The sequence below is a fragment of the Aspergillus brunneoviolaceus genome (genome assembly GCF_003184695.1).
Source record: "Aspergillus brunneoviolaceus CBS 621.78 unplaced genomic scaffold BO95scaffold_65, whole genome shotgun sequence".
Taxonomy (NCBI): domain Eukaryota; kingdom Fungi; phylum Ascomycota; class Eurotiomycetes; order Eurotiales; family Aspergillaceae; genus Aspergillus; species Aspergillus brunneoviolaceus.
Genome location: NW_020290795.1, coordinates 201,572 through 217,933, shown reverse-complemented (window position 1 = coordinate 217,933; position 16,362 = coordinate 201,572). Strand labels below are relative to the sequence as shown.

Below are 16,362 nucleotides of genomic sequence, written 5' to 3'. Positions count from 1 at the left end.
AAAAAAGTTGCCGCGATCCAGAATATTACGGTATCGATAGCTGATGGAGGTGAGCACGTGATGCCGCGGAAAGCCGTTCTATCTGATTGGCTGGGGCGGGCCGAACCAAGCTCCGTTGCTGAATGGAAACTGGAACTGAATTGGTGAAAGACTGAATGGCGGCTGCGAAATCGAAGGGCCCCATCGGAACATCTGGGGGAAATCAGCGGCCATTTCGCCTCTTCGGGAATGCTGATATCGTACCTAATCCAATCCATCCATCCCTCCATTCATTTATCCATCTCCCTCTCTCAGGGCTTAGCTCTTGTATCTCTTCTGCTGCTTCATGGCGCGTGGTATTCTTTGACAAAATACATCAGTATCCTATATACACATACGCCCTTACCCCCCTTACTCCGGTACTACCTCGATCGCGAAGCCTTAAACTTCCAAAGAGCGATGGCTTCAGGAAGCTGATCTGTTTACTGACTGCTAAAAGGGTTCCATGTTATCGCACTGAGATATGATCATTTGGGAATGCGCTCCTGGAGATGAATTCTATTTCGCCAGTGGAAGCGTTCCTGGCTAGCTAAAAAAAAACATTCGCCAGTATTTCCAAAGGGGCTTTTAATATAACCATGGACTTTCCAGGCGGGTCCGTCACCAACATACGCGTCATTGTAAGTCATTTGCCCGCAAGCACCTTTAGCATCCATTTAACCTGATCTCCAGGATGGATTCTCGCAAATCTATTGGAGAATTTATACCGAGGAGCCTGGTATAACCAATATACCAGGCGAATCTCCTGCAAATGGCTATACCATTTTGAAACATCTCAGCCGCCTCAAAGATCTTGAGCTCAGGCTGAGGAATCTGGATTGCTTGGTTTCAAGCTATCCTCGAAGACTCTGTCTCTGGACGTTCTCCTCTACTCCTGGCTTCGAGGCCCTGGCCTCTGTGGCAGCAAGTCGGGGTAAAGATGACACGGGCAGGCTTCTCGTCGGCTCTACTACGTTGAAAGGTACGTGATCTCTTGGAGCGCAAAGCTAGTCTTTTCGCTGCAGTGAGTGCTGACCCATAGACTCACAGTGTCTTCTTCTGGCAGTGTTTCCTCGTCAGATTTGGTCAAGAATCTGTCAGCGGAGCCTCAACTTGCGACAGGCGCAGCCGGGCCGCAACGACCCAGTGCGCCTACACCGTTCGTCACGATTTACGCTTCTTTCATTTCAGCTCTGATGGGAACGTTAAGTCTTCAATTGATACAGCAAATCGGTGCAGTTCCGCTGGGGTCACGGACCTTGCTCACGTTAGACGAACGAGGTCTCCACGAGACCGTCGGCTACAGTGCTGAGAGCCTCGCTTTCGCTCCAGCGCTGACTACGCTTCAAGTTCAACTGATATCTGCTGGGAAACTAACTGTGGCTTTGCAAACCGTACCACAACCTGGTCTGCTGAGATTGTGCAGCCCTGAAGATTCTCCAGAAAGCCATGACATTCCTCCTGGCACAGATCTCTGGCTTTCTCCAAGCGGATCGATTGCCAGACTAGTGACGACAAAACCAGCTCAGAGGGTGGGTTCTTCTCCGTACCCTTACAGCGCCGGGGGCGTGGGGTCTGATAAGTCGGACCCGGTGAATCGCAAACAGTGGATGGCCAATGTGCTGGGCTGGCTTTCCAATTTTGGTCTTCCAGTGAATGGCATCGGTGAAGATTCATGGGTGGAGGTTGAAGTCTGGGAACCATTCTACTCTAGGCTGGCTGGGGAGACATGGCGGCCGAACGATGGGGGCTTATCAACGCTTCCTCTCAAGCGAATTCTCTGGCCGGCTATATACTGCTTCAGAAGGACAAAATCAGCATCTTCAGACTCCTATGGTGAAATGGAAAGCGTCTGTGCTGTCATTGATAACCCTCTAGAATTTGCAGAAAAGTGGCACGTATTAGAGAAGCCCAACCTTAACGAAACGAGCCCTAAGCCTCTATCTGTCGTCCAGGAAACAGAGACCAAGGACCAAGATGCACCCACTCCCGATACGGTTGGCTTACCTGAAGGACTGGAAAGCCTTTCTCGGGCTTCACAGTACCCAGACTTACAGACTGCAGGCCTTGTATATCCCACGCCACCAGACGGGGCCACGACAGCAGGGCTCAATCCTACCACAGTCTCCTCGGATGCTTTTCTTGAAGACTTATACAACGGTTCAGCCTTTCCTCAGCAGACCAGGCAAATTTCTTTCGGCCAGCCACACAGCAAGGATCGCTCTGCAATGGATGTGACAATGTGTTTCGGTCCTTCGGCAGGTCTTGCTGTTGGATCCGGACTGTACGATACCAACGATGATGATGATCTGTTTGGTGATATGAATGAGAGAGATTTTGGAGCTAAGGGGATCACGGATGCAGACTTCAGCTTCTTCGATGAGCCGGGGTTTGACCGTATGGACGAAGGAGATCACGCAGATCCCATGCATGAAATGCCGGATTTTGCTGTAACAGAGCAACTTGAAGCACAACCTACGCCGGCTGAGCACACCTTTCCCGGCTTTGTGCAAGAAGCTGTCAAAGATCAGAGGTTTGAGCCTGAAGCTGACAAAATGGATGTTGCTACGGAAGCTCAGAGCGAACAACCTCCGCATGAAAAGGATGTCCCTCTGCCATCGCCCCAAGAAGACAATGTCGGCACTATAAGCCCTCCACTGAGTCCGGTTGAGGTCAAGAAATTTCTTTTCCCTGAGCCACGAGCCGAGAATCATCCATCACCCCAGCAAGGGCAGATGCCGGGGTATTATAAACCCATTCATTTCAAGCAGGGGATTTCCAGCTGGGATCAAAAATACAGTACTGAAGGAAAGTTCTGGTTCCAAATGCGTGGGAAAGACCCTATTGAGAACACCAACACCACGAGCAGTGATATCCCAACCATCGGCCTTCCTCGCCACACTACAACATCGAAAAGAAGCGCGGGTGTAAACCCATTCGATGAGCATGGCAGTCCGCTAGACGACATATTTCAGGAAGCAACATCAGACTCCGAGTTAAGCGACGCTGCGAGCATTGACGACGTTGAGAGTGAAGCTGAGAGCGATCTTTCACCGGCTACATACCCCACTCGCAAAAGAAAACGCAGTCTCTCAAATTCCGGTACCTCATTGGCTTTGTCCCCAGAAAAGACTTCGATGAACGCGGAGCAAGACGCAGCAACTCAGCGTCCCGATGATTCCGTCTTCTTGGGAAACTTCCTATCAACCTTTTCCGACTGGTCCTTGACCGGTTACTTCTCACTCTCTCAAAACCGGACATTCCCTGCCCTTCTTCAAAAAGAATTGCAAGTCCAGGTTGCCCAAATCCTGGTCGATCAAATCACACAATCTTCGCTCGACCACAAGTATGATGGGACCGTTGGTATCCCAGGCTGTGGCAATGAGGCGCATTCCCCGCAAAGCGTTGATGACGAATCATTCATGGGCGGGCTAGAAAGGCTCGATTTGAATAGCTTCGTCTCTCTGCAGGATCCTGTAGCACTTTCGCCTACCACTCAGGCCCGACAATCTTCGCAGCGGAAAGACACAAGCAAGGGCACCATTTCTCGCCTCGGCCCACCACATCTACGCGTCTGCCGCGGCAAAGACTTTCTGGAAACACTACCACCAGCAATCCCATTCTGGGAAACATTTGGGTTAGGACCGGCCCATGGCCAGAAGGATATACTAGCTTATTGTATCCATCCCCATACCGCCACAGAAGCTGCGGATACCTTTTTAGACCGTCTGGGCTTGGTATATTCTGGCTGCAATCTTGGTAATCATAATCGGGGGAATGACTCAAACCTGTTCAGTCGTGGTATGGGCTCATGGGACATCGATTTGTCACACACGCGCTATTCATCTATCATGCAATCCTTGAAGACGATCTGTGAGGACTTAGGTATGTCAGCTCTTTTTCACTTTGAGGCCCAGCGCTAACCCGGCTGTAGGAACGGCTTTGCAACAGAGTCCGCCCGGCAAGGATAACAATCTGGTCATCTATATCGTCAACCCCTTTGCTCACGCTGCGGCCTTGGTCGATATTTGTTCGGCCTTCTGGAGTCTGTTCCAAAGATATGTGGCCGATGCTGACAGGCAGCAGGCCCGCCAACTCAATGAGCTTGTGTTGCAGATAATTCCCTTCGACTTTCTCATGTCAAATGAATCTTTAGTCGTGCCTCCTCAAGCAGAGTACTTGAACTTAGCCCTCGAGGTCTATAGCCGGTGCCCACCAAAATCGCCTCATTCTAGCTTGGTCAATGGCGCCCCTCCAATGCTTCTTGCAGAACCACTTCCCAAGGCCATCAACTTCAAACTCTCATCTGAGAAGACTTCTCCACTGCAAGAAGGCAGGTGTCTCCACATCGCGTGCTCTAGAAGTCAAGATCAAAGGTGGATGAGCGTGGCCTGGTCAGATAACACCGGCGCTCTGCAGCGAACCATGTCCTATTGTCTCCGCTTTCGCAACTCGTCCGCGGTGAGGAGCATCGCGGAAGTTCGCGGTGAAATCTGGGGAGCAACGAAGGACATAATGGACAGGACCCAGGCGCGCTGGCGGGTTATTGTCGCCAACACAGATCCTGTGGATCAGGAAGAGGTTGACAGTAAGTGTGCCACTGCAAAGAGTTTTTTTGTGGTTACTGACAACTTCAGCCTGGACAAGCCTCACAGAACAGTACAACAAGTCTAGATCAGCAAATCTAGAATTAACGATCTTGAGTGTCGGTACCACGCCCGATCTTACACTTGAGCCACCGTTCTTGCCCCTGCCCATGAGCGCAGTTAACCCTCTTGCTTCAACCACCCCCATTGCTACGCCGAATCCTAGCATTTCCTCACCCGACCAAATCAGCACTGCGCCCACTCCTCCAAGCGCAGCGAATGTACCTCTGAACGCCCCCACTCCCACAGATACCAATCCTGAGATAGAGTCTGAATCCCTCCTCATGGACATATGCGATGAGACGTGGGGCGTTGTTTTGTCCCATCGTCTTAACAGCTCTATGCATCAAACCGAGTATCGACCCGCGCTGGCCAGCGGATACCTACTTCGCAGGAGAGGCTCTACCGATGGGGACGGAGTGTATACCATGGGGGCTAACATCATCTACACAAGGCGTTCTTCAGCTTCGTATGACGCCGTTCTTCGAGAGATCCTGAGCATGTACCGTGATCTTGCGACTCTAGCTCGGGCCCGGGGCACTCGGGCCGTGCAACAGGGTACACTACCCTGGCACATTGCTACTGTGGTCAAGGCTCAGGCGCTTCTGAGCTATGTTCTCTGATCGTTCTTCATGTGTTATATTAGTTCATTATACCATGTCGCGGCTGGTGTGAAGATACGGCGTATGGTGTTTTATCTACCTTATTAGAATATGATCCCCAGGCGAACTGTATATAACTATGGTGCCTCGCTTTCGTTCATCAAGCAATATGTGGGAACGGTACATCTAGCGTAAACGGGTTGGAGCTGCGTTCAAATGACTTTCACTGTTGTTGACCGATTGTTGAGAATATCATTCCATACCTTGGCTAACGAGTTCAGGTAGCTCTTAATCACGCATGCGCTGTTCAACACACCGAAGCTCTCTGTGCAGAGACTATGCATGTAAGTCAATGGTTGTTCGGTACTCGGAATCTGATCCTAGCCCCTAAGTTGCGAACGCGAATGATGGTTTGTGAAGAGCTCCGGCTATAATTCTGTCCACAAAGCACAACAACCGATGTGAGTAATCTCCACCAATCCAGCTTTGAAGCCAGCTCGCGACCACTGGACTGCCCCCTACTCCAATTCAAGGATAACATATTTTTCAAAGCCAGTTATGGAAATCTCCTTATAAGCCAACCCGAGATCTCCTTTCGTCCCAAGTACCGGAGATAACTCTTTTCTTTGTGGTTTGAGAAAGCCCATGGAGACTGTCTACTAGATACGGAAGATGCTGGAGCTCTTCAACAAATTCTTTGACAAGAAAACGAGATGCACCTGTTAGCAGCAGGGTCCGCAGTCCCAGAATAATGCTTTGCGTTCATTATAAAAAGCGATCATTTCTTCTGATGATTCAGCTCTTCCTCCCATCACGACTTTCACCTTATTCACACAAAAAAACGCAAAAACACAAGTCAAAACAACACAACACAAACATCATGCCTACTAACAAACAGCGCGTCCAGCCCAAGTCTCGGCGGTGGGCAAAGAGACAGCGACAGGCTCCCTCGACCAGCGCTGCGCAGAACGCCAGTCCGACCATGTGGCACGATTACTACAATGTCACCACCCACGGTGAAGCGACCCAGGACGGAGCCCACCACGTCTCATGCAAAGCGCAATGCCGCTACTGCTGGATGTTCTGGACCAGCCGCACCTCTTCCCCGTCCGCCATTAGTCTGCAGCTCCATCTGCATTTCTGCCCGGGTCGCAGAAAGCGTGCCGCCGACCAGAAGAAGAAGTGTAAGTTGGGTAAGTGCCCCCCCTCCTGCGATCTCGCCGCCAAAGATGAGACATCGACAAAGGGGGCTGAAGAATGGCACTACGATGGAGAACAGTGCCAACCACCCCAATTCAGCAAGCTAACAACGGACCAGATGCGCGAGCGGTTCGTGATCGGCACTAAGGGCTTCCGGTTGAAGGCGCAGTGCCGCGACTGCGACCGGAGGGTCTGCAATAAGCGGTATACGCTCTGCAGCCATCTGGCTGGGTGCGCGATGCGCCGCAAGTTCTTGCTCTTCCGGGGTGAGAAGGCGGGTCGGTGGGTGAAGTGCCGCGATTGCGGGGAGGTTGTGAAGGCGGATCGGGGGGTGAAGATGATGCATCTGGTCAAGGAGTGTCCTGCTAGGAGCTCTGATTGAACTGGAGGCTGTTTTCAGATTCCTGGTTGCGCTTGTTGAAGTAGAGGTGTCAGGCGTATTGAATTGAGTATTTGTTTTGGTTCACTTTAGCATAGGCGGGATAGCCGCGTTCGAATGCTAATTTATCTGAATTTTGATTATCCGAGTTTATTGACCATTACACTGGAGCTATGAAGTAACTTATAATATCTTATGTAAATCTGTTAGAAGATCGATGGAACCTTGTCACCGCCGCGGTGATCGAGTTCTTTCCGTGCTGGGAACAGACTGGCGTCCTCCATCATAAACGATCTTGAATAGGGATGACCGTGTTACCGTCCGCAGATTGCGGAGGTGCGGTTAGTCCTATTATCAACGGCCTTATGGCCCATACCAGCTGGATGGTCTACCGGTTGTATGTGTTCGCTTGTTCAAAACACCATGACAAATGAGATATTGCCTAATGGGGGAAGAAGCGCCTGAGGTCAACGGGGTCATGTGACGTGCAAACGAAACCGCGAGTATGTAACCACGGCGAATTCTTCTAGATTTCTCCCTTCCTCACCAATTCCATGAATCTCGAAGGCATCAGACTTCCCTTTATGGACCAGTAAAGTCATCAGAATCTCAACCGTATCTCTACCTTCAAGCCATCGCCATGAGTTCTCTTTGCTTAATCAATTCCTTCACACGATCTTTCCTACATGACATTTCCCCGACACAATGTGTAGATGAATATCTCATGTAAACTGTGTCCACTGCACGACACATCAAGTTTCAAAGTCGCCGCTTGCATTATCCACATAAGGATTATACCAGACATATAATGAACATTCCGGCCTTATGGTAGCCATACCGAGTCTCCCAGTTTGCAAACACCTCAAGAGAACTCCTTGTCCTGTAAGTATGTCTTTGAGACGCGTTACTAAAGAGCCAGGTTCCCAATGTCTTGCTCTTTGAACGCATACATCTTTCTCTGGAAACCTATTCTACATTGGACATTCACTGGCAATATCCGCAAACTCTTTGATGGCAGATCCTGACCCTGATGAATGAAATCTTGGGTTTCCCTTCCGAGAAGATCGGATTGAATGTTGGATTCTTGCTTGAGAAATTGTATAAATTCCCGTCCAAGACTCCTCTTCTCGTCACAGTTGTGTTCTTCACTGACCGGAATCGCCTGAACAGCAACCTCAACTGACACCTCTTCAACTCTCACCCATACATCAAACTCAGTCCTCCCAGGTAAGAACGGAACCATGTCTGCGCCGGAGTGCCCGAAGCTCATTTACCCAGCAGCAGAAGCGGACGAGGACCTTCTGCAGCACTTCGACGTCAAGGTCGGCAAAGATGGGACCAAACTCCTCCAGTTTCACCTTTGCAAGCGGCTCATGCGCAATGTCACCTTCTCGCTGAAATGGCATCTCCAACACGTGTGCGAGAGAATAAGAGAGAAAGACGAAACCAGATCAATGTGCTCCGCCGCGAAAATCACGCCCCGCTTCCACTACGACGACGAAGGTCTGGTTACTCATATCAAACACACCCGAATCGTATGCCGCCACTGCCACGAAGCTGTGACCGACTGCGCGCGAGCAATGAGGGCCCATGTGCAGACATGTCTTCAGGGCAGGACTCAGCCGGTAGAAGAAAACGCCTTCGCCGCCGAACTGCGACGAGACTATTTCGAAATCTCCTCGGGGAGGGCGGCGGCGGCGAAGGACGGCCCGTCAATCGGAAAGCGACTTGTCGCCACTGCCAGGCTGTCATGCAGGACCGCCAGCAAACGATGGTCAGGCATCTGGTTGGTTCTTGTCGTGCAACAGGTGCATACGGGCGGGTAGAGGGTAGACCTGATACTTTGGCGGGGAGTGGCGCCACGTGAAAATCGGCTCTACTGCCCCTGGAAGATGGGAGGATTATAAGATCTCTGGGTCTTCCAATATCTAGTACGTCTGGTTGTTCTCGAAATGCCCGGACATATCCACCATAGCGGTAATTGATCAACATAAACTCTGTGGATCTTGTCTTATCTACTTGCAGCCTGAATATATAATGTCTACTATACCAGGATCTCTTCTATCTATGCCCTACGATGTAAAATACCAACCAAGCTTTTTAACTGTATAACTTGCAGTCATGTTTCTTCGACTTGAGAAAGCCCTTTTCTGTGAATCATATGGGTTTCATTTTTTTTTGAAAGGTTAGCCACACCCTTGAGCACTTGAGCTTCTTGCGTCTGAAGTAACGAAACGGAGACTATGACCTCTCTCTCCTAAGCACAGACTCTTGGGAGCATGGTTGGGAGATTCCAAAATACTTTGGAACTCTCATTTCCAATGAGAAGCACCTTATATCGATGATAAAAGTATCGGATGATTTTCCCGACGAAAGAAAGGCATCAATTGTGTACGGTTCTGGGGGTTAATTGCTTGCAGTTACAAGGTAGTATCCAAATTTGTCACTCTAACTTTCGATGATGCAGAAGCATATATCTAGAGATTGGGTGCTGGCAAGGTGCAACAAAAATGGCCGTACAGCTGCTGGCCCTCAAACTAAACTCCCCTATGACTTTCAACATCTCTACCTTCACTCTGTACCATTGCAGCAGCAGCTAGTTATATCGAAGCTATCTTTACTCAGCAACCATGAATCGAGAGAGCACGAGACTCCTCACTAGCCATAATGTAAGAGAGTCACATGACCGCTTATCTATCTAATCAGCCGCGCGATAACTAGCCCATCCATATCAGCGCCCCCGCCCCAAAAAAAAAATTTGGAAAGAGTCCAACAAGACTAGCGCCAGCGCTGTTCCTTATTATATTCGCATTACATTCTTCTTATTTGCATCAATTAGACCTCCACATCACTAGTAGTCTCTTTAGAGCCTCACAAAATCCTCACCTACGCCACCCCTTCCCTCACGGTACTCAATCACCTCCCGGGAAAACCGAGTCCAGTAACCCCGCCATACCATACCGCCGCCCGCAGCACAAACACAACACAACAACAATCCTCAACCCGGGCCACTGCAGTCCCTCGAACCTCCTCATTTCGCGCAACCCCCAACCCACCAATCTCAAACCTACCTCAAACCCACCCCAAAAACACACTATCACCAAAATGTCCACCCACCCCGAAGAACCCACCGCCACGCCCCCGGCCGGAACCAACTACCTCGACCTGGGGATCACGCTCGCGCTCCACAACTGGCCGGCGCTGACGCTGGCGGTGCAATCCCTCTGGGGCGGGCCGACCTCGGCCGACAAGCGGGACTGGCTGTGCGGCGCGATCTCGGAGATGCTGGCGACGCGGCCGGAGACGGACTCGTACGACCTGGAGGACGTGCTGGTGCAGGTGATGACGGACGAGTTCGACGTGGACGTGGACGACGAGAGCGCCGCCGCCGTCGCCGACCAGATCATGGAGATGAAGGCGCAGACGGAGCGCGGGGAGTACGCCGCCATCCAGCACATGTGGGAGGTGTATCAGCGCAAGGGGGGCCAGAATCAGGCTGCTGCCGGGATTCAGCGGGCGGCCGCGGCGGGGCCAGATGGGGAGGAGGATAGTGATGAGGATGAGGATGATGAGGACGAGGACGAGGCGATGGATGTGGATATGGATGATGCGGCGGCGCCGGCGTTGGTGCGCGCGCCCAGGGAGAAGGTCGAGCCGGAGGTCGATGATGATGGGTTTACGACGGTTGTGTCGAAGAAGCGCCGGTGATCTTATTTCCCTCCCTCTCTCCCCCCCCTTTTTTCTGGTGCTCGATTACACTTGAATTTACTCCGTGTTGTATGTATTTCGATTCCCCTTTGTTTTTCTTTGTTGAGATAGATAAATACACTGCCATGGTTACTGGACTAGACTGTACTAGAAGACTTCTTTGGTCTTGGTGTTGTGTATCTGAAGCAAATGCTGGGTGGGCATGGCAAATTTTATGGCGCGATTTTCTAGTCGCTTTCTATCGACTCAGCAGGAGCAAAAATGGAATCAAAATCCTCACAAAGAAAAAAAATAAGATTCATCATCATCAACCAACGTTAAGCTTGTCATTGTGTCGAGCCCGTGGTCCCGCCCATGCCACCCTAGATTGTCGAGCCCGACAAACTCTTGTCCTATTGGTCGCGGTAAGAGAGATTGGGAGCTTATGCAATGGATGCCAATGCCCGATTATTCACACATTTACTCGGCAACAACTTCCTCGTTCTCGATAAGCTTGGTGATCATACCGATAGCAATGGTTTGTCCCTAGCAGTCCTGTTAGCGGCGCGCTTGATTTCAGCATGTCTGGGAAGATCGGCTACTTACCTGGTCACGCAAGGTGAATCTTCCCATCTGCTCCGAGTAGGAGAAAGGTTCACAGCAAACTTGTCCAGCCGTCGAGGTGACCTCTACTCTGGCAATAACAGTCATACCCTTGCTGGCGAAGGCGGGCGCCTTCTTGCTGCGACGACCGGTGCCGGGTTCGAGCTACAAAGATAAGCGTTAGCGGAGGAGCGGGCATTTCGACGAGAAAGAGAGCATACCTTGTGCAGAAGAGCGGCGATAGTGACTTCTTCAACAGCCGAGTGCACGTGCATAACGCAGTTGAAACCGGCAGAAAGAATGCCCTTGATCTCGAGCAACTTGATCTTGGCCTCAAAAGAGTGGACAGAGTGGACCAAACGTCTGGGAGAGCACAGGACGAATCCGGGAAGAAGGTCTTCTTCTTCAACACCGCGAAGACGCATGCGGACTTGGTCACCGCAACTGCCAGTGGCGATTTCGTCTTCGGTTTCACCATACAAAGCAGCAACTTCACACTTGGCAAGGCCGGGCACCACCACCATTTGGGAACCCTTCTTGACGATCTGTAGCATTATTAGGAAATAGACACGAATAGCAATGGTGGGAGATGCATACACCACTGTCGATCTTGCCTTCAACCATAGTTCCCATATCTCTGTACTTGGCGCTGATAGCCATGGCAAAAGGAGCATTCAGCTTTCTAGGAGGGAGCTCCATGTCGCCGAGGTACTCCAGCAACGAAGGTCCATCATACCAAGGGCACACGTCCTTCGTGACCTATATTGACCAGTAAGCATATAGATTTCGTGATATGGCAGACTTTCACTTACCCGGTCCTTGATGTTGACCATGGTCTGTGCACTGATGGGCATGAAGGTCAAATCTGCATTCAATTGTCAGTATGTCTGACACTTCCAACGATAATGATGAAGTGTACTGACCGGCCTTTGCGTAACCCAATGCCTCCAAGAACTTGGCCACCTTTGTGGTGCAGACCTTGAAACGCTCCTCGCTCCACTCGACGGTAGGGTCGTCCATCTTGTTTACGGCAATGACCAGCTTGCGCACACCGGTATTTCTAGCAAGCAAAGCGTGCTCGCGGGTTTGACCGCCCTTCTCGAAACCGGTCTCGTACTCACCCTTACGAGCTGAAATGACAAGGACACCGACATCGGCCTGGGAAGCACCACCAATCATGTGGTGGACGTAGGCCTTGTGACCAGGAGCGTCCAGAATACTGCAGCTTCTGGTGACACCGTTCTTCAGCTGGAGATCGAAATGGGCGCGGCCAACTTCCACGGTCTTGCCCTTGGCGCGCTCCTCGGGGTTGAGATCCAAAGCCCAGGAAAGATACCAGGTCTCACGACCCATTTCCTTGGCGTCTCTCTTGTACTTGTCCAAAGTACGCTCATCGACCATACCAGTGGCGACGAGAATGCAGCCTCCCAAGGTGGATTTACCGGCATCGACGTGTCCGATGAAAACCACGTTGACGTGCTCCTTCTTCTCAAGCTCGCCGTACAGTTCGTTCAGGGTGGCCTCGTCGACGTCGGCCTTCTGCTCCTGGGCAACAGCATCGGCATGGCGAGCAGCCTTCACCAACTCGGCTCTGGAAGGGCTGGAGCGGCCAGGGGATGACCGGCCGGAGGCGGGAGCAGGGGAGGACTTGCCACTAGCAGCAGCCTTGGCCTCCGCCTTCTTCTCGGTCTTCTCGATGGCCTTGGAAGCCGTCACCTTAGCAGCGGCGTCGGCGGCAGCAGCACCCTTAGTGTCACCGGGGGTGGCCGTACCCGAAGTCGCGGGACTGGGAGAAGCGGAAGTGCCGCCAATGGAGAGGACCTTCGTCTTCGGAGCATTGGGGGAGTCGCTGGCGCCGCTGACGCTGAGAACCTTAGCCTTGGGCTCGGCGCCAATGCTCAGGACCTTAGCGGCGGGCTTGGGCTCCGCAGCGGGCTTGGGTTGTTGCTGAGGCTGCTGAGGCTGCTGAGGTTGCTGCTGGTAGCCACCGTATTGTTGCTGGTTGTAGTATTGGTTGTAACCGGGCTGCTGAGCATAGGCTCCGTATTGTTGGCCGTACTGACCGTAAGGCTGCTGTTGCTGCTGCTGGTATCCGTATTGTTGGCCGTATTGGGGGTATCCGCCGTACGACTGCTGACCAGGAACGAATGATGCGGCGCCGGGGGTGAAGGAAGCAGCGCCAGGAGTGAAGGTCGAGCCTTGGTAGCTGAACTGCTGTTGCGGGCGACGGCCGTTGTTGTTCAGGTTCACACCTTCGGTCTGTCTGGAGAGCTCATCCTCCCAGGATTCGGGGGTTTGGTTGGCCATGGTGTAGAGCGCTGGAAAACCGCAAAGAGAGCAAACAACTCAGGCAAGGTCCCAGAGATATCCCAGAGATATCAGAAAGCAGGTCTGGAAGACGGGGAAGAGGGGTGAAAGACAAGGCAAAAGGCCAAATGAGGGGCGTTTTTTCTCCGGAGCCCGATTGATTTTGCTGCTGGCTGACTCAGCTGCGTCTCTTCCCCGCCTCCGCGTGTGTTGCGTTTGCCGCGTTTGTTGCTGGTTACGCAGACTTCACGCCGAATAATCGAACTGCAAGCTCTAGGCAGGTGACAAAGAGGAGAAAAGAAAAAGACTTCGAAAGTTCATGGATGGTGTCCTCAACTGCCAAACCAAACAACAGACAACGTGGGTGGCTTATCGCCGATTAACACCTCAGAACAACCCAAGGCCGCTACGGGCCAGTTGCATACAGCAGCTATCGCCGATCTACATCACTCTGCAGCTGCTACTATAGATCTGAGGCAAAATGGATGTCTTTTTGGCCAGAGTAAGCCCTTATGTCACTTGTCACGCTACATACAGACTAACTTCTGTCTCAGCTTACCCAACAGGCAATGAACTATGCCATTCGGTATGACTCGGCGATTCTTGGCCTGATCTTGTTGGGCAGCTAGCTCACTGAGTGGACATGTAGCTCGGGAATAGCCATAACAGCCAAATATGCCATCCGTCAGTCATCACGGCTGCTCAAAGTTAGTCCAGAACCTCACGAGTCGTCACTTGCCAGAATTCGCTGGGAGCTTCGTTACTGACGCAGTTCAGAATGTCGATAATTGCGAGGAAAGAGACGAATTGCTCTCTCTGCAGCACCGCTTGGAGAGCAAGATCCAGGTAAGCTTCGCTCTCTCCAAAACTCCTACACGCGAGTATAGAACTGTGTGCTGAAGACAGACGACAGGTCATCTCTCCTGCTATCGACATGATTGAGCTTATGTGAGTCTCATATCCAACAGCGTAGTGAGACACGTTCTAATTCCCCGCAGCGCTGCAAGAGGAAACACATCGCTAGAGTCAGCAGTATTCCTCACCAAATCTCTACGATGGGACATACAGGCGCTGGGCCAGCGATTAGCAAAGGCTGCAACATCTGAAGAGCTCTACGCCCGAGGAGCCAACCCCAACCGCGATCGCTCGCAGCAGCAGAAAGAAATCCAGCATATCATTCGAGACATCAAGAAACTGCTTGTGCGCATCGAAGATGCAGTGCCCTTGATGAACCTGGCTATTACGACCTCTGGTGCTAAGCTTTCAGTCAACCTACCATCGACCGTGTCTCCCTCTCGGCTGCTGCAGGCGAGCACGTTCTTGACCGCAGGCGATACCCAGTACTCCATGTCTCCGTCCCACGCCGTGCAGATTGGTCCAACATTTACGCTATCCATGTACATGCTCTTCGCAAGTCATCTCCGCCCGCATGACGAGGACGGCATACGCGAGGCCACCTGGAAAGAGGTCATGCACAAAGCTCGCCTGAAACTCCGTCGAGTGCCCATGGATCTGGCGACACATCCGCGGCACCGGCAAACGCGGCACATAGGCCTCCCTGGTGACGCACGAGTGGATGAGTTCGCTTACCAAGTTCTCATAGTCGAGGACCTCGACGACGGGCGAGTGCACACATTCGACGAAGGCGAAGCGCAGCCCGAGCACTTCGAAGGAGTCAACACCGCCGGACTGCGCGAGATCCTGCCCATCCACCAAATCTCCAAGATCTTCTACGCCGATACCGGCAAAATCTTGAACATCAGCACCGAGGGAGAAACGAACAACCCCGTCCTCCTCCTCAAACGCGACATCAACGCCATTCCGCCGCGACGCATGCTGGAACGCGACGAATCAGAGCTAGGCCACGTCTCCGACAGCCAGGATGACGAGGATGAAGACGAGCCTGACGAGCTCCAAGCCCAACTCGACGCCCAGCTCAACAACAACAATAACCATCATGACGACCACCCCGGCTTCCACGAAGACTCGATCCCTTCGCAATGGCGCCTCCCCAAAGACCTGGACCCGGAATGGATCGCCTTCGAAGTCTACACCGAAGAAGAGTCCTCCGACTCGGACACCTCCGACGCAGAAGACGACCCCGCCTCCGAAGCAATGGCCAAGCTCTCCCTCAACCCGACGCACAACTCCCCCGTCCCGACCCCAGCCTCCACCACATCCACCTCCACCAAACGCTCCCCACGCCCCCATCCCCCGCAGACCACGACCGTCTCCAACCCACATTTCAGCAACATCCGCACCTCGCTCTCCCTCCTCGAGACCCTCCTCCGCCTCACCTCCCTCCAGCAATTCCAGCAACAATCCCACCTGTCCATCAGCGACGAGCTCCTGAACTTCTTCCTCGAGGAGTCCTCCACCACCGGCGCCGGCGGCGACGAACAGCACCGCCAGCGGCTCCGCACTGACGCTCGCCGCCGCGTCGGCTGGGATCCTTACGACGAAAGCCCCGTCAAGCGCCGCGGCGAGGACTACCAGTACGCCTACGATGCCCATGACCATGACCCCCGGGGCACCACCCCGCTCCGCTACGGCCGCGACGACGAGAGCGAGTACCCCTTCTCCCCCAGCGACCGCGTCCGCGGCTTTCACCTCCGTTCTCGGGAGGCCACACCCGAAACGCCCTTGTCCTCTGTTACGACTGGTGGTGGTGGCGGCGGGCGGGCGGAGAGGCATCGTCATCACAGTAAGCTGCGGATGGCGAGTGGCTCGTCGTCGTCGTTGCACGCGGAAGACAGAACATCGCGAAGGGGGTCCCCGCTATCGAGACGGTCTACCCCCGTGCCCAGTGTTGAGGGGTCGGAGCATTAGAGCCCATGCACGCCCTTTGACCTGGGATGAAAGAATTGAACCCCCCACCCCCCCAACAAATCTATGTATTTATCGATTGTTTAAAGAAGGC

The 16,362-nt window shown here is 52.6% G+C and overlaps 6 protein-coding genes across 6 annotated transcripts; 5 read left to right on the top strand and 1 right to left on the bottom strand.

The window, feature by feature from the left end:
• Window positions 1-537: 537 nt before the first annotated feature.
• On the top strand, window positions 538-5,605 carry BO95DRAFT_236532 (uncharacterized protein). The gene is made up of 5 exons (XM_025581317.1): window positions 538-659; window positions 712-1,000; window positions 1,069-3,903; window positions 3,953-4,606; window positions 4,656-5,605. The coding sequence occupies exons 1-5, from the start codon at window positions 618-620 to the stop codon at window positions 5,285-5,287; spliced, it is 4,452 nt and encodes a 1,483-aa protein (XP_025438987.1). The 5' UTR covers window positions 538-617; the 3' UTR covers window positions 5,288-5,605.
• On the top strand, window positions 5,545-7,028 carry BO95DRAFT_236542 (uncharacterized protein). Its single transcript, XM_025581318.1, has 2 exons — window positions 5,545-5,727; window positions 5,819-7,028. The coding sequence occupies exon 2, from the start codon at window positions 6,018-6,020 to the stop codon at window positions 6,846-6,848; it is 831 nt and encodes a 276-aa protein (XP_025438986.1). The 5' UTR covers window positions 5,545-5,727; window positions 5,819-6,017; the 3' UTR covers window positions 6,849-7,028.
• Window positions 7,029-7,747: 719 nt separating this feature from the next.
• BO95DRAFT_236496 (uncharacterized protein) lies at window positions 7,748-8,830 on the top strand. The gene is made up of 2 exons (XM_025581316.1): window positions 7,748-7,943; window positions 8,016-8,830. Exons 1-2 carry the CDS (start codon window positions 7,919-7,921, stop codon window positions 8,669-8,671), a joined length of 681 nt encoding a protein of 226 aa, XP_025438985.1. The 5' UTR covers window positions 7,748-7,918; the 3' UTR covers window positions 8,672-8,830.
• Window positions 8,831-9,612: 782 nt separating this feature from the next.
• On the top strand, window positions 9,613-10,691 carry BO95DRAFT_446029 (uncharacterized protein). The gene has a single exon (XM_025587282.1). It carries the CDS (start codon window positions 9,951-9,953, stop codon window positions 10,551-10,553), a length of 603 nt encoding a protein of 200 aa, XP_025438984.1. The 5' UTR covers window positions 9,613-9,950; the 3' UTR covers window positions 10,554-10,691.
• On the bottom strand, window positions 10,642-13,547 carry BO95DRAFT_446028 (translation termination factor GTPase eRF3). Its single transcript, XM_025587281.1, has 6 exons — window positions 12,059-13,547; window positions 11,948-12,000; window positions 11,733-11,894; window positions 11,357-11,680; window positions 11,139-11,300; window positions 10,642-11,078 (listed from the first exon to the last, which is right to left on the bottom strand). The coding sequence occupies exons 1-6, from the start codon at window positions 13,440-13,442 to the stop codon at window positions 11,013-11,015; spliced, it is 2,151 nt and encodes a 716-aa protein (XP_025438983.1). The 5' UTR covers window positions 13,443-13,547; the 3' UTR covers window positions 10,642-11,012.
• Window positions 13,548-13,923: 376 nt separating this feature from the next.
• BO95DRAFT_517173 (RanGTP-binding protein) lies at window positions 13,924-16,271 on the top strand (the record flags this gene model as incomplete). Its single annotated transcript, XM_025591882.1, has 6 exons — window positions 13,924-13,944; window positions 13,997-14,028; window positions 14,092-14,149; window positions 14,220-14,288; window positions 14,356-14,390; window positions 14,441-16,271. 6 exons carry the CDS (start codon window positions 13,924-13,926, stop codon window positions 16,269-16,271), a joined length of 2,046 nt encoding a protein of 681 aa, XP_025438982.1.
• Between the last annotated feature and the right edge of the window lie 91 nt (window positions 16,272-16,362).